A 16,560-nucleotide genomic window follows, 5' to 3' on the forward strand; every position below is an offset into this window, starting at 1 on the left:
CCTCCACTTCTTGATTCCTGGACCTGTGAATCTTTGCTGTGGGAGAAATAGCACCATATATTGAATGCTGATTCAGGGCATATACAAGATTCTGAGAACCTTGTTTCAGCCCTGCAAGGTATTGCTGCCTACAGGGTGCTTTAACTGAGTCTTCAAAAGGCCATTCCAGGGGCACCTGGGTGGCTCAGTGGGTTAAAGCCTCTGCCTTCAGCTCTGGTCATGATCCCAGGGTTCTGGGATCAAGCCCCACATCGGGCTCTCTGCTTAGCAGGGAGCCTGTTTCCTCCTCTCTCTCTGCCTGCCTCTCTGCCTACTTGCGATCTCTGTCTCTCAAATAAATAAATAAAATCTTAAAAAATAAAATCTTAAAAAAACACACACACACACAAAAGGCCATTCCACTATTCTGCCAAGTCAGCTGCTTCAAGATGGTGGGGAACATAGAAAGACCAGTGAATTCCATGAGGTTGGGCCTCTTGTCACCTTCTTTCGTGTGAAGTGGGTTCTTTGATCAGAAGAAATGCTATGTGAAATAACATGATAGTGGATAAAGTATTTTCTAAGTCCTTGGATGGTTCTTTTGGCAGAAGCATTGTGTGCAAGACAGGGAAATCCATATCCAGAATAAGCGCCTATTCAAGTAAGAATAAAATGCTGTCCCTTCCATGATGGAAATAGTTCAAGGTAATCAATCCACCACCTGGTAGCTGGCTGATCACTCCAGGGAATGGTGCCATACTGGCAATTTGGTGTTGGTCTCTGCTGCTAACAAACTGAATACTCACCAGTGGCTATAGCCAGGTTGACTTTAGTGAGTTGCTGAGCTCATGAATAACCACCATTCTTGCCACCATGGCCACTTTTTTTGTTAGCTTTTTGGGTGATGGCAGAGGTGGCTGGAGAAAGAGGCTTACTGGTATCCACATAATGGGTCATCTTATCTACTTGATTATTAAAGTCTTTGTCTGTTGAGGCCACCCTTTGGTAAGTATTTCAGGGGACACAGATACCTTCATGTTTTTTGCCCATTCAGGGAGGTCTGCCCATATACTTCTTTACTAAATCTCTTATCGTCAATATTCCAGTCCTGTCCCTTCCACATCCCTAACTATCCAGCCAAACTATTGGCCACAGTCAGTGAATCAGTACATAACCACAAATCTGGCCACTTCTTCTAACAGAGTGAACAGTGAGATGTTTTTCTTGAAATTCTACCCACTAGGAGAATATACCTTCACCAGTTTCCTTCAGGGATGTCACAGAAAGGAGCTGTAGGTCCAAGTGTTGCCTGCATATCATGTAGAACCATCTGTGAACCAAGTCTGAGCTTTTTTCCCCCCTCAGTCAGCTGATTGTGGAGAACTCCCCATAATGCCAAAGGTGCAGGCTGGGAGAGAGAAGATAGTGTAGAGGCAGTACGGACAATGGACATATGGACCACATCATCATCTAACTTACTCTTGCCTTTGGGGCTCGAGCTCCAAATATATATATTTCATATATATCATTTCTATCTGAAAATGCAGTGCTGTTCTCCACATCCAACTCTGTGGCTTGGTTGCCAACTTGGTTGGCAGCTCAGGTCTCATTGTAACTTGGTGTACCATGGTTAAATATTCAGTCTCTATGAAGGCTCAGTAGGAGACCAAAAACTGTTTCTCAAAAAGAGAGTAGCTATTCACAGACGATGTTAAAGATTTGCTCCCAAATCCTAAGGACCTGTACTGTGATTCACCTACAGGATCCAAACAACATATATATCTCTCAATGACACTTAAAGCACCATTCGATTTACTAGATATTATGGTACAAGTGGCAGAGCATCTTGCCTAGTACCCTGGACCTGTTGTAGAACCTTCTCTCATTCTGAGGCTCCCTCAAAACCAGTAGCCTTTAGGCACTAAGTAAATGGGTTGGAATAGTGCACTCAAATGAAAAATGTTGACTCCCAAATCTAAAAAGGCCCACTAGGCATTGTGCATCTTTTTTGGTTGTAGGAAGAGCCTGATGCAACAACTTATTCTTTTCTTTAGGAAGTATATCTCTCATATCACTGGGCCCCTAGAAATTTCACTGAGGTTGAAAGAGACCCAGCAATTCCATTTCCCTGGACCATGGAGACCCAGCAATTCTACTTCCAAGAGTATATCCAACTTTAGTGTGTACATATGTTCATCAAAAGATGTTTGCTAGATGGGGCGCCTGGGTGGCTCAGTGTGTTAAGCCGCTGCCTTCGGCTCAGGTCATGATCTCAGGGTCCTGGGATCAAGTCCCGCATCGGGCTCTCTGCTCAGCGGCGAGCCTGCTTCCCTCTCTCTCTCTCTGCCTGCCTCTCTGTCTATTTGTGATCTCTCTCTGTCAAATAAATAAATAAAATCTTTAAAAAAAAAAAAGATGTTTGCTAGAATGTTTATAGCAGCATTTGGATAATAGCCCCAAATAGGAAATAATCCAAATGCCCATCAACAGTAGAACGGATTAATAAATAGTGGCACATTCATTCATTGGAGTGCTATATAGCAGTGAGAATCAACAATGTGCAGTTACATGCAACAGTATTTATAAATCTCACATAAGGACTCAGGTGCGATAGAGTACATTTAACATTACTTATATTTAATAAAAAGCTAGGCAAAACTAATCTATGACGAAAATCACCATAGTGGATGTACTAGTTAGGGAGGGGCTATTAACTAGAAAGCATTATGAGAGCAAGTTATCTAGTACTAGTTATCTAGGTACTAGTACTAGTTACCTAGATAACTAGATAACTAGTACTAGTACCTAGATAACTAGTACTAGGTGCTAGTGGTATTTGTTCTGTTTCATTATCTGAATGCTGGTTAGATGGGTATGGTAAGTCTGTGAAACCCATCAAACTTTACAGTACGTATATGCAAACTTCTCTGTGTGTATGCTGTATTTCAGTAAAAAGTTATAAAATAGAAAACTTAACTTGCTCTTTATGACAAGTCATATTAATCTATGACATGAGGTAGCATCACAGTTCTGGGTATAAGTATGCAACAAATCAAAACTACGATGTGTCTGGGAAGTTCTGAATATTTAGACTAAAATTTTTCATATAATTCAGAGACCCCTTGATGTGTGTTGAACTGATTATGCCATCTCCTGGCTTCTTTCTAGGTTCTCACCTCATTTGGCAGCCTCTTCATTTAAGTAATTCCCCCTTCAACTTCTGGCCACTTGTCTCTGCCTTTCCTTTAGTAAAAATAGCAAAACCCCAAGCTAACTAGTGATCATGTTATTTTAAACATGTAACAGCCTATTTTTAGTCCTGACATTTAACATTTAGCTAGTTTGCCAGTTATCTAATCAGGACGGTAGGATGAAGCTCACTTTTGTAATTCTAGGACCCCTGTTCATTATGATACTTGTTCATTAATAATGCTGATTAGAGAAAAAATGTGGTGAAAGTGAACCACTAGAGGAGTCCAAAGGAGATGTGATAGAGGAGGTGGTGTGGGTAAGGAGAAGTTTGAGAATGGTGACAACCTAAAGAAAGAGGCCTTAGAAGATATCCAATCCAAGGTTTCTCAATGTGTAGTCCTCTAACCACCTACACCAGAATTACTGCGGACCTGGCAAATTTTGTATTCTCTAGAGATATGGCACAGGGATCTACAATTTGAAGAATTCTCAGAGTGATTCCAAGAAGCACTAACATTTGAGAGGCATTTAATGATCTAGTCTCTTTTGCTCACTTTATGTATAATAAAAATGACCCAGTCAGATCAATAAGTAATTTGTCTGAATACACCAGCTAATTACTGGTAGAATCAGAATTAGAACTTAACTTTCTTAATTTGCAATAGTTTGACTGGGTAGCTGTCAAATAAGGCATTGGGAGGGGTAGAGTAGATAGGGCTCTGAGTTTCTCAGTTCCTCCATACAGAGACATTTTGCTTCTCTTTGTTTTATACTTCTCTCTCTTTGTACAGACTTCTGTATTCTATTTAAAGAGGTTTTTTTTTCCCCTCAAGAAGATGCTTGGGAAACCATTGCTATTTGTTAGAGCAATAGATGTCTAATATTACTTTAATTTGGCTAATAAGCATGTATTGCACACTGCAGTATTAGCTGGGGGTAAGAGTACAGCCTTAGCCCTCTAGGGCTTATAGACTAGTGATGAGACAGATCTCATAATCTTCTCTATAACATGATAAAATTGGAAGAAGGTGCTGCAGGAATCAAAGAGGGGATATTTTAGCTTTGCTTTGGAAGACTTCCTAGCTAACAATACATTTTGGAAAATCAGACAAAACTTGAAGCTATCCTTATAGTAAGGTTTTGCAATTTCTCTTCAATTTTGATCTTTAGAAGACATGATAAATGATGTGTTATAGACTAATATCTTAAGCTTGTAGTACAATAAAAGCCTTTAACTAGATATGCATACATCTTTATTGAGAAACTTGAGTTTTTAGATAAGAGCATGCAGATGTATCACATAGAAATATGACAAATGAGATGGAAAAGGACTTGAGTATCCTAGGGATGGTAGTAGATATCACTTAAGAATAAGACATCCCTAAGTTTGGGGCGCCTGGGTGGCTCAGTGGGTTAAGCCTCTGCCTTCGGCTCAGGTCATGATCTCAGGGTCCTGGGATTGGGCCCCGCATGGCATCATGATCTCTACTCAGCAGGGAGCCTGCTTCCTCCTCTCTCTCTCTCTCTGCCCGCCTCTCTGACCACTTGTGATATCTGTCAAATAAATAAATAAAATCTTAAAAAAAAATCCCTAAGTTCAAAACCTAGTTCTGTCACTGAGTAAATTCCTTAAATCCTCTGACTTTTAGCCTCCTATCTGTAAAATTGGCATAATGATTGTACCTAGCTCAGAGAGTTATTGCAAGGATTAGACATAATTTATGTAAAGCATCTGAAATATAATAATCACTCATTATGCAATAAGTATTACTTATTTCTGTAGAGTACGTCAATTCCTCTAGACTATCTATGTTTTTCTTTTTCCCTTTGGAAATTATTCCTTTGTTTGTACTAAATTGCAAAAGCCTAAAATATATTGTGTGGTTATTGTATTTGATGATAAATTTGGTTGTGCCATCTCACATAAAGAATATAGCAGGTAATTGTGTGTAGCTTTTGACACAGACATGTCGATCTAGTACAAATATAGAGGTGCCATACCATATCTTGGGGAAAAAGACATCAAACTAGTTTGACATCATGGAGATTTTTAAGCCTGTTGATTTGATGTCAAAAAAGATGAAGTTCTGGGGCGCCTGGGTGGCTCAGTGGGTTAAAGCCTCTGCCTTCAGCTCAGGTCATGATCCCGGGGTCCTGGGATCGAGCCGCACATCGGGCTCTCTGCTCAGCAGGGAGCCTGCTTCCTCCTCTCTCTCTGCCTGCCTCTCTGCCTTCTTGTGATCTCTGTCTGTCAAATAAATTTTTTTAAAAATCTTAAAAAAAAAAAGATGAAGTTCTGCAGTTGACTGGTTCATTTATCCAGCAAATATTTATTGAATCTGGATGTTATATTTATATGAAGTTAGTTGATAGTAATATTGAAATAAAGACATAGTTGTCTATATGAAATTTGTAATCTCATGGAGGAAGTCAGATAAGGTAATACAAGTCCAGTGGAGACATAGGTGCTTTCATAAAGGTATATGTGGGACTTTGTTGGGGTACATAGGGAGCTGATTTGAAGGATGTTTTGAAGCCCTAAGAGACATTCTGAGCATAGGCTTTCTAGGCAGAGGCCAGCATAAATTGAAGCACAGAGGCTTAATGTATCCTCGGGTAGTTAACCAACTGAAAGTAGTTATGTTTGGCTGGAGTGGATATTGGACTCTGAGAACGAAATCTTGAGTAGTAATCAGAGGACAAATTGTGGAGAGCCTCCTATGTCACACTGACCTTTTACTTCATGGTCAAATTGCTTTTTAATTAGTTCATTCTTGTGGGAATGACTTGGAAAAAAAGTGAGCTGGGAAGTAGAAGGATCGGGTGGGAGTTTTACAAAAGTCCTGAAGAACAGAGTTGAGAAAATGAGGATCTGAGCTCAGAAACACCTAAGTAATTTATAAATAATTTATAAATAATGCATATTCCCGGGTCATTGGTTCAGCGATCTGACTCAGTACTACTGGAGTTTGAGAAACAGTCTAAACTAAAAATGTGTATTGGCATAATTGCCAGGGCTTAATGACTGATAAGGTACTGGTACAGGTTGCTGAGAGAAAAGGACGGTTAGGATGACTCCCAGGTATCCAGTATTGTAAAGTTTCAGGGATGATGTGTTATAGGTGCTGTCTGTCCTTGGAAATGTATGAAGCCTGGTTAAAGGTAGGTAAAACTAGGTAGTGGGTGTGCTGATTACCCACTTGGGAAGTTACTACAAATTGGTATGGCCTTGATTACTGTGGCCCAGTTTTCAAAGCATTTAATAAATGAGCAGATAGTGTCTGAGGTCAGTAAAGAAAACAATAGGGAGGAGTAGAGGGTAGAACAGGCAGCACATTTTAATGTACTGGCGAATTGCTTGTAGATCTTGTTAAAGTGGAGATTTTGATTTATTAGATCTGGAATGGAGCCCAAGATTTTACTTTTTTTTTTTTTAAGATTTTATTTATTTATTTGTCAGAGAGAGAGAGGGAGAGAGGGACCACAGGCAGACAGAGTGGCAGGCAGAGTCAGGGAGAAGCAGGCTCCCCGCTGAGGAAGGAGCCCCATGTGGGACTCGATCCCAGGACACTGGGATGATGACCTGAGCCGAAAGCAGCTGCTTAACCAACTGAGCCACCCAGGCGTCCCAGATTTTACTTTTTTTAAAAGATTTTATTTAATTTGTTAGAGAGAGAGCGTGCACAAGCAGGGGGAACAGCAGGCAGAGGAAGAAGCAGGCTCCTCACTGGTCACAGAGCCCAATGTGGGGACTCCATCCCAGAACCCTGGGATCATGACCTGAGCTGAAGGCAGACGCTTAATCCACTGAGCCACCCAGGCATCTCAAGATTCTACATTTCTTTATTTCTTTCTTTTTTTTTTTTTTTAAGATTTTATTTATTTGACAGAGAGAGATCACAAATAAGCAGAGAGGCAGGCAGAGAGAGAGAGAGAGAGAGAGAGGAGGAAGCAGGCTTCCTGCCTAGCAGAGAGCCCGATGCAGGGATCCCAGGACCCTGAGATCATGACCTGAGCTGAGGGCAGAGGCTTAACCCACTGAGCCACCCAGGCGCCCAAGATTCTACATTTCTAATGAACTTTTACATGAGGATGAAATTACTGGTCTATGGACCACAGTTTGAACAGTGAAGATAGAGGTCTCTGGTGTTCAAACTTATCTACATATCATACTTCCCTGGATATTTGAATCCCTTGTCCTGAGATTCTAATCTAATTGGTATGAAATGTGGCCTGTATATAGGTACAACAGAATTTGAGAATCACTGATAAAGGTCAGGGGTGATGTATGTTATAGTGTGAAAGTGGCAGTGAGAATAGGTAAAACTGGCTCCATTCGGGATCTCCTGGTATCAGATGTAGAAGGAAAATCCCCCAGAATCCTGACTAGAAAGAACCTGGATTTAGCCACAGCAAAGAGTAGTAGAATATAAAGGAAGGGTGGGCAGGAAAATGTGAGGGGCTTTTTCATGGGTGGTGGATGAGGATGAGAAGCACAACTGGATCAACTCCTCCAGGTTACACAGCTGGAGTTAGAGGCCTTGTGATGGCTACTGATGACCATCTTTGCTGGGCTTCTCATTGGAATCTTATTGAGCAGGTCTTTTTCTGTCTCCAAAGAGGTATCCTCAGCCTGTCTAGGAAGGAATGAGCCAGCTATTCCTTTTTAAAATTATTTTTTATGGCTTCTGGATTTATTTCCTAAGGCTTGACAGGATGAAACTAGATTGGCTGGGTGTCAAGAGTTGTTTTTTGTTGTTGTTGTTTTTAAGATTTTACTTATTTATTTGACAGAGATCACAAGTAGGCAGAGAGAGAGGAGGAAGCAGGCTCCCCATAGAGCAGAGAGCCTGATGTGGGGCTCAATCCCAGGACCCTGGGATCATGACCTGAGCTGAAGGCAGAGGCTTTAACCCACTGAGCCACCCAGGTGCTCTGTGTCAAGAGTTTTTGCCCCGAAGGATTGGTTATTAATAATTATTGGTCACCTTCTTATGATGTATATGAAATAATCTATTGTTTTATATTTTTCTCCAGATATTATAATAAAAACAAATGGCAGAATGTAGCAGCCGTGGCCGAATTGTCACCACTTTGAAGATATACATGAATGTGAAGTCAACGTCCATAAAGCAGAATGTCTGCCTGAAATTATATATAATTCAAAAATCAAAATTCTCTAATTATATGTGATATATACTGGTGATGAAATTCTACTGAGATTCTTATAATTTACTTTTAATCAGTAAAGAAACACTCTTATGTATATCTCTTAAATATATGTATTTGTATTGTAAAATAACAAATAGCTTATATTAAAAGACTGTACCTAAACAAATGATTTCAGCTATTTATAAAGAGCAAAGTACCAGGCTACTGTGTAACTCCCTTTGTTTTTTTCCCCCAGAATTTGTCCTCTATATGGATTAAAAGCAGTAAATTTGAAGCACTAAAAATGAAAATGCTTATATTACGAGCTATTTTTAACAGAACTTAATTGAAACCACATGAGTGAGAGACCTAATTCCAGGTCTGACTGAAAGAAACTCTATACTCAACTTTGTTGAAGCAGGGAATGTATAATATGTACAATCAATCATACACTAAGTTTTTGATATATTACCTCATCCTCAAACATTTAGCTAATACTATCTGTAAGATTTTATGTGTTTATTCATGTGAGATATTATTTGTTGTGGTGTCTCTATACTGCTCTTCCTAAAAACAGCAGTCCTGTTGTCAGTGAACATAGTATAATTATATAACTGTTGGTGAAATTTTAACTCTTGATGGTTTACTAATGTTATACATAAAAGTAAGAGTCAAATTTTCAAAGCTGCTTCAGTAAGAAAGAAAATTCTAAAATCAATGAATTCATGTGAGATTTTGTAAACTACATAGCATTCATTTTTAGAGGAGTTCCATGAAAATATTCTTTTTTTTTTTTTTTAAGATTTTAAAAATTTATTTGACAGACAGAGATCACAAGTAGGCAGAAAGGCAGGTGGGGGTGGGGCGGGGGGGTGGAGAAGGCTCCCGCTGATGATGATGATGATGATGATGATGATGATGATGCCGCCAATGCTGGGCTTGATCCCAGGACCCTGGGATCATGACCTGAGCTGAAGGCAGGGGCTTTAACCCACTGAACCACCCAGGCACCCCTGAAGATATTCTTATGAATTATTTGACAAGGCCTTAATCCACTAACAAAGCTGTTTGTGATTTCTATTTCACACTCTCATTTGGAGGTGAAATACAGGAAAGTTGTTAGGAAATGTAGAAGAGACCATTAAAGATGGAGGCTAAAACCCAATTTAGATCTGGATTTTAAATCAGTACTCAACCAATAAAGAAACTCTTGGGATGGTTATAAAAGCAGAAATGTGACAAGCAATGTGGGGAAGAAGAAATGAAATAGAAGGCTTATTCCCTACTTTCAAGGAGTTTATCATCCAAGTGGGAAGCAAGAGGACAAATTACTTGGTAGTTTCTAATCAGGTGGTGGGTTCCTGTGAGAAAGAATGACACCTGATTCCTAGGGTGGGCTTAGTGGGGCTGGAGGAAATAAACACTTATTTCATATTGCTGATAAAGAAAATAGAGCTAGCTCAGAAAGAGGTATATACTTAGATGAGGCTGACATGATTTGGAAAGTGACAGAGCCTGGATTTGTAAGCAAAAGTATTTTAAGCCCGGTTTTTTTGTTTTATCAGTTAGAGCATAGGGGAAAATGGGAGGGGAAAAGGATTTACAACTGGCATTCAAGAGCCTTAGTGGGGGAGGGTATGACTTCTATTATGATTAAAAGGAAGGTAAGTAGAATAAACTTGATGGATATCTAGAGGGCTGGAGAAGGAAGTATTACTGTTGGCAAATCCCGCAAGAAGGTTGTACTCTTAACTTTGTATCTGTCGGTAGGCCTCAGTTCTTTCAGTGAATCTCCCTAGAAGAGCGTCAGAAAGAGTTCTTCCCTTCTGGAGAGAGGGCGTCCATAGATTTTAATCACATTTTCAAAGTAGTCTGTGATCTAAAACTAGTTAACACTAGACCTGACCTCTTTACTTCAATATATAACTAATTAATAATAATTTTTAAGCATTTAAAATTTTCAAATTATACTTCATGAAAAAAAAATCTCAGGTCATAAGTACCCAAATCCAGTTGAAAATGCATGAAGGGGCAGATGTAATGTCATTTACATTAAAAAATTTTTTTTTTACATTTTTATTTATTTATTTATTTTATTTGTCAGAGAGAGAGAGAGAGAGCGCACATGCAGCAGAGTGGCAGGCAGAGGCAGAGAGAGAAGCGGGATCCCCACCGAGCAAGGAGCCCGATTTGGGACTTGATCCCAGGGCCCTGGGATCATGACCTGACCTGAAGGTAGTGTGGCTTAATTGACTGAGCCACCCAGGTGTCCCATATTTAAAAATTTTTAACTGGAATGTTTTTTCACCTCTCCAGGGTATAATTTATCATGGTTTGTTCAGTTGTGAATAGCCTCTTCATCTTATATTGTGTTTATATGAAAGGCATAATACCCAGACTTTACAGATAAAAGTTATCTATAACTTTTCTAATGTAATATTGCTTTCTAAACTGTATTTTAAAATGTTGACCCATCTTACATCTTAAATCCTTCCTTGACTCCATATGTTCTTCTATATACCCATGCTTCACCCTTTTACACCCAGATTTCCTAAAAAGAGTGCTGTCTACCTTTGCACCAGTCCCTCACTCCTCAGCCCTTCCTCCTCTTCCCCCTGAGCCCAACACACACAGAGTATGGGTTCAGCTCTGGTTCTCCACTGACACTGCACCCCTCAAGGTTACTAGCTATCTCTCTGATGCTAATCTAAGGGGTATTTTTCAGTTCTCATCTTACCCAACCTCTCTCTCCCAGTTAATGATATTGTAGACTAGTGCTCTATTCTTGAAAGCCTCCAGTAAGGAATGATCTCTTGGAAACGTTACTCTCCAGGCTTTCATCCAATCTCCAGCTCTTTCTCTTCTATTTCTTCTGAAGACTCATTTTCCTCTGTCCAACCTTTAATTTTGGTGCTTCCTGGGGTTCTCTTCTAGGGCTTCTTCTCATGTTACCTCATCTCCTTGGGTAATCTCATCTAACTCTGATTTCAAGTACCATCTGTGTGCAGTTGACCCCAAATCTTTATAACTGCCATGGATACATATAAGTGGACATACGTAGTGATTATCTCTGCATCTGTCCCCCAAAGGATTAGTTGTCTTTCCTTGTATTATCACAACATTCTGTACTTGCCCACATCATAGTATTTTCATAGTATTTATCATAATGTTAATAATAATAATTACAATAATAATTATAGTTAATTTCCAGTCGAATTCTGTTTTTTTCTTCCTAACTGTAAGGTTCTTGAGTGAAAGAACTACACTTGTTCATTATTGTGTTTCATTTCCCCTCTACCGCCATGCTAACTGGGTTTTGAATTTCCAAGCCATATGGTTTAGATGGGATTGATCCCATCCTTAGTTCCAGGGGTGGGCCATTAATGGTTTACATAAATTAACATAGCTCTCCCAACTCTGGCATAATGATTGGATCACTAGTGGGGGGCCAAGGCCTAACGATTCTACTGGTATTAAAACTCAAGTGTTGTTTTTTTTTTCTGGGAATGCTGGAATATAGATATTTTCTTTATTCTCTTGGATTTTTACCTGAATGGATTTTACCTGAAAGGAAAGCTGCTGGCAGCCACCTGTGTCCACAAATGGAGGCCTGGGAATGGAGTTCAAACAGAGAAATTAGAGCTTTGATATAGAAACTGGATTCTTGATATCATTGTTGCTGTCCCTGGATGCATCTGTGCCTGAACTTTCCATCTACGTTAGGTCTGGTTCTGATAATCAGTTTCTTTTTAAAACTATGCTAGTTTAGTTTGGTTTTTCTATCATGTGTAAGATAGAGCATCCTGACTGGTGAACTCAACTAAGACCTGCCCAGACTTCTAGATCTCTATATCCAAATGCTTGTTTTTCATTACACCATGGGTTCTTATGATATCTGTATTCAGCATATCCCAGCCTGAAGTTATTTTCTCCCTTAAAGCAGTTCTTCTATTTTCTGTTTCAGTGTCTTAATTCATCCATGTAAGTTGAGCCAGAAATTTGGATATCATCTGTGACTCCTCCCTTTCTCTTATTTTCTCACAGGCAGTCATTCATGAACTTGGTCCTGAATTCTAAATAGCTCTCAGTATTTTCTATTCCCCTCCATTCCTATGGCCTTTCTCTAAGTTCATGCCAGCATTATCTTGGTTTTGTGTACCAGTCTTCCCACTAGATTCTCAACCTTTATTTTGGTACCCTATAGTTAATTTTTCCACAATGCACCCAGAAGGCACTTTGTAAAATGTTCATCTGATCATGTTTTCTGCTAAAAAATCCCTCAGTAGCTTTCCAAAGTGTTCTGAATAAAGTATGATCTTTTAAATTTATTTTACATATTTTTCTTAATCTAGTTCAGTGTTACCACTAGATTACATTATAGGTCACTGAATTTTTATATTTTGTCATGCCCTCAGCCTTGCACGTGCTCCTCCATCTGCCCGAAACACAACTCTCCTGCCCACATCCTCCTTTCTTTAGCTTCTCTTTTTATTTTTAATCCCTATTCATTCCTTTCTTCAGAAAATTCTCCTTAATTCCTCCAGAAGGCTAATTGTCTTTCTTTGTATCCCCATGGCAGCCTGTACTTGGCCACTTCATAGCATTTGTCACAGTGAACTAAAATTGCCTGTCGAATTCTTTTTTTCCTACTACACTGTAAGTTCTTCAAGTATAATAACTATATCTTGTTTATTAGTGTATTTTCAGTCCTAGCACAGTTGCTAGACACATTGAATATCTTAAGTATCTGAAAAATATTTGTTGAAAAAATGTCATAGAAATGTGTCATTATATAAAGGAACTTCTTTTGTATATGTCTAATAGAATCCTGCAAATTTCAAACCAATTTATTTTATACTGAAGGTAAAAGTTTGATTCCTTAAAAGCATTTATCACAATATGCAATAACTCTTTGTTTACTTGTTGGTTTCTTAAGGGCAAGGACTCTACCTGTCTTATTTGTTACTGTACTCTGAGCACCTGGAACATAGTAGGTGCTTGACGTCACCATCTCTCTCTCTTTTTTAAAAGATTTTTAAAATTAATTAATTAGTTTTAGAGAGAGAGAGCACAAGTGGGGGGAGGAACAGAGGGGGAGAGAGAAGGAGAGGGAAAGAATTTTTTTTTTTTTTAGATTTTTTTATTTATTTGACAGAGAGAGAGAGAGAGAGATCACAAGTAGGCAGAGAGGCAGGCAGAGAGAGAGGGGGAAGCAGGCTCCCTGCTGAGCAGAGAGCCCGATGTAGGGCTCGATCCCAGGACCCTGAGATCATGACCTGAGGCGAAGGCAGAGGCTTAACCCACTGAGCCACCCAGGCGCCGGAGAGGGAAAGAATCTTAAGCAGACTCCTTGCTGAGCATGGACAGCCACGTGGAGCTTGATCTCACAACTCTGAGGTTATGAGCTGAGCTGAAATCAAGAGTTGACACTTAATCGACTGAGCCACCCAGGTGCCCCATTATCTCCTTTTGATTGTTTCCATTAGAATACAAAATTCTCTAATATCTTCTGTTTTGAAAAAAGAAAAACAATTTTCCTTCTTCCTATCTCCTCTCACTCCTCATTTCTCTGCTCCCTACCTCAGTAAAACAGAGGAATTGTTTATATTTGCTTTACCACTTCCTTTCTACCCTTTATTTTTTTGAACACATTCCATTCAGGTTTTTGCTCTCATGAGTCCACTGAAACTACTCTTGTCAAGATGTCCACGCTGAGAAATCTAACGGACACTTAAATTTTCAGTGACATTCAACACAGTTGATCCTTTCCTCCTTTTGGGCATATTTTTTTTTTTAAGATTTTTTATTTATTTATTTGACAGAGAGAGATCACAAGTAGGCAAAGAGGCAGGCAGAGAGCGTGAGAGGGAAGCAGGCTCCCCGCCAAGCAGAGAGCACGATGCGGAACTCGATCCCAGGACCCTGAGATCATGACCTGAGCCGAAGGCAGCGGCTTAAACCACTGAGCCACCCAGGCTGGGCACATTTTCTTCTCTCTTGATTCTTTGCTGGATCTTTTTCTTCAAGACCTATAGTGTTGTTCTGGACCCCCTTCTCCACATATACATTCTCCCTAGGTAAACTCCTCCATTCCATTATTTTAAAAATTTATTTATTTATTTGACAGACAGAGATCACAAGTAGGCAGAGAGGCAGACGGGGGGTGGGGGTGGGGGAAGCAGGATCCCTGCTGAGCAGAGAGCCCAATGCGGGCCTCGAGCCCATTGACCATGATCCCAGGATCATGACCTGAGCTGAAGACAGAGGCTTTAACCCACTGAGCCACCCAGGTGTCCCTTCATTCCTGTTGGCTGTATCTCCAGAATAACTCCAGTTAGTCATCTTCCACTTCCACTGAAAACGCACAGTAGCCTCCTATACACTTTCTCTGCTTTCATTCTTAATCTTTTATAATACGTTCTCCTCAAAGCAGCCAGAGTAATCTTCTAGAGTCATTAATTGGAGCATGTCATTTTCCTGTTTTAAATTCCTACAGTAGCTCCCATCACATTTAATCTAATCTCTCTGCCATGATTTACAAGGTACCTACATAATGTGGTACATAATGCTCCCTATGTCTTTGTAACCGCCTCTCAAACATCTTCTTCTTCCCAGAGTATACTCAGCTCTTCTGGCCTCTTTTTTCTTCAAACAAGTCAAACCCATTTCTGCCTCAGAGCCTTTGTAATTTTTCTTCTCTTTGCCAGAATGTTCTTTGTCACCTTCTTCCCACTGCCAGTTCCTTTTCATTGTTTAGACCTCAATTTAAATCCCACACCTTTGGAGAAGGCTGTCCTGACCACCCTGTGTAAATCTGGCCTTCTCCAGATGCTTGCTATCAACTATTTTGTTCCTAGCTCCTAGCATAGCTTGCAAACATCTTGTTTATTTTGCCTGTTTCCACTGAGAACTAAGTTCCCAAGAGTAGGGACTTCTGTGTTTAGCACTAATGTCCTCAGTTCCTATAGCAGAGTCTGAGACCTTAGAGACCTCAAGAAATATTTGATTGAATAAATGAATGTTTAGGTTTTCTGGTGTCTCAAACTACTGCCGTTCCTTTATCATACAGCAGTAAACCATCAATTGGTTTAAGAGTTTTTAAAACTGAGGTACTGGAGTGCCTGGGTGGCTCAGTTGGTTAAGTGTCTGCCTTTGGCTCAGATCATGATCTCAGTATCCCCAGAACAAGTCCCACATCAGGCTCTATGCTCAGCAGGGAGTCTGCTTCTCCCTCTCCGTCTGCCCCTCCCCCTGCTCATGCACACACACACACACACACACACACACACTCTCTCTCTCTCTCAAAAAATTAAAAATCTTAAACAAAACAAAACAATAACAACAAAAAACCAATGAGGTACCCTGAGTCCTTCAGGCAATTTTGATGATCTAGATTCTGAATGTCTTGTTTTGTGACAGTGAAAACTTAACTTGTTTTAGGAAAATTTAGCGCAATTGAGGCATGCTTATTAGCATGTGCTTGAGAGAGCAAGATTCTAATTTTATTGCCACCTTTCTCTGTATCTGTAACCAGAAGAAAGTGCCCTTGTCTTTTATATTATTGGAAATTATTTTCAGTGTAGTCTGCATAATTAAGTAACTTGTCTTCTTTTATAACAAACTTGTATCATATTAGTGCTTTCTTATTCTGTAATTTGAATATTACCCTGCAACATAAAGGAAATGTGATGAATGATAGCTAGTTTTTCTGTACCTTTCAAACATAAGGCTAAATGAAACTATAGAAATGAAATTATATGATTAGAGAATAGTAAAACAAAGTATCTCTTATGCAAGCAGTAATGTTCTTTCCCTTACTATTAATATCTATAATTATCCCATGAAGTAACTTTTTCCCAAGATGAAAGCATACAAGGTTATTGTTTTTAGAAACTTACTTCTGAGGGGACAAGGAAACACTCTTCTCTGTGCCAGCCATGAACCAGCCATGAGTTCTCAGTGTCAAGGGTTCTGTATATATAGGCTTAAAACTGTTTCCACTTGAAATCATTTAGTGTAACTTGCTAGTATAAAGGCAAAATAAAACATTCCCAAATGATTGATTAATTAACTTATAGGATGTGCATATTCACACTTTAAAAAATTACATTGGCTTCATTTTTTGTTAACAAAAATTTTATTCCATGTTCACATCTTTTGGGGTAGGTGGGTGGGAAATAGTTTGAACTGTGTAGATTCTCTTATATATAGATTTTTACAGCTTGGTACTATAAATGT

General features: G+C 39.5%; 1 protein-coding gene across 2 annotated transcripts in view; it reads left to right on the top strand.

Moving 5' to 3' along the window:
- Nucleotides 1-8,486, top strand: part of MEIKIN (meiotic kinetochore factor) — a 91,706-nt gene extending 83,220 nt beyond the window's left edge. For both annotated transcript variants that reach the window (XM_046000446.1, XM_046000447.1), the window contains one exon: nucleotides 8,209-8,486. In XM_046000446.1, coding sequence (XP_045856402.1) covers nucleotides 8,209-8,240 — 32 coding nt within the window. In that variant the 3' untranslated portion in view covers nucleotides 8,241-8,486. The remainder of the gene's footprint in view (nucleotides 1-8,208) is intronic.
- The last annotated feature ends 8,074 nt before the right edge of the window (nucleotides 8,487-16,560 follow it).

Source organism: Meles meles, chromosome 3 (genome assembly GCF_922984935.1).
Source record: "Meles meles chromosome 3, mMelMel3.1 paternal haplotype, whole genome shotgun sequence".
Taxonomy (NCBI): domain Eukaryota; kingdom Metazoa; phylum Chordata; class Mammalia; order Carnivora; family Mustelidae; genus Meles; species Meles meles.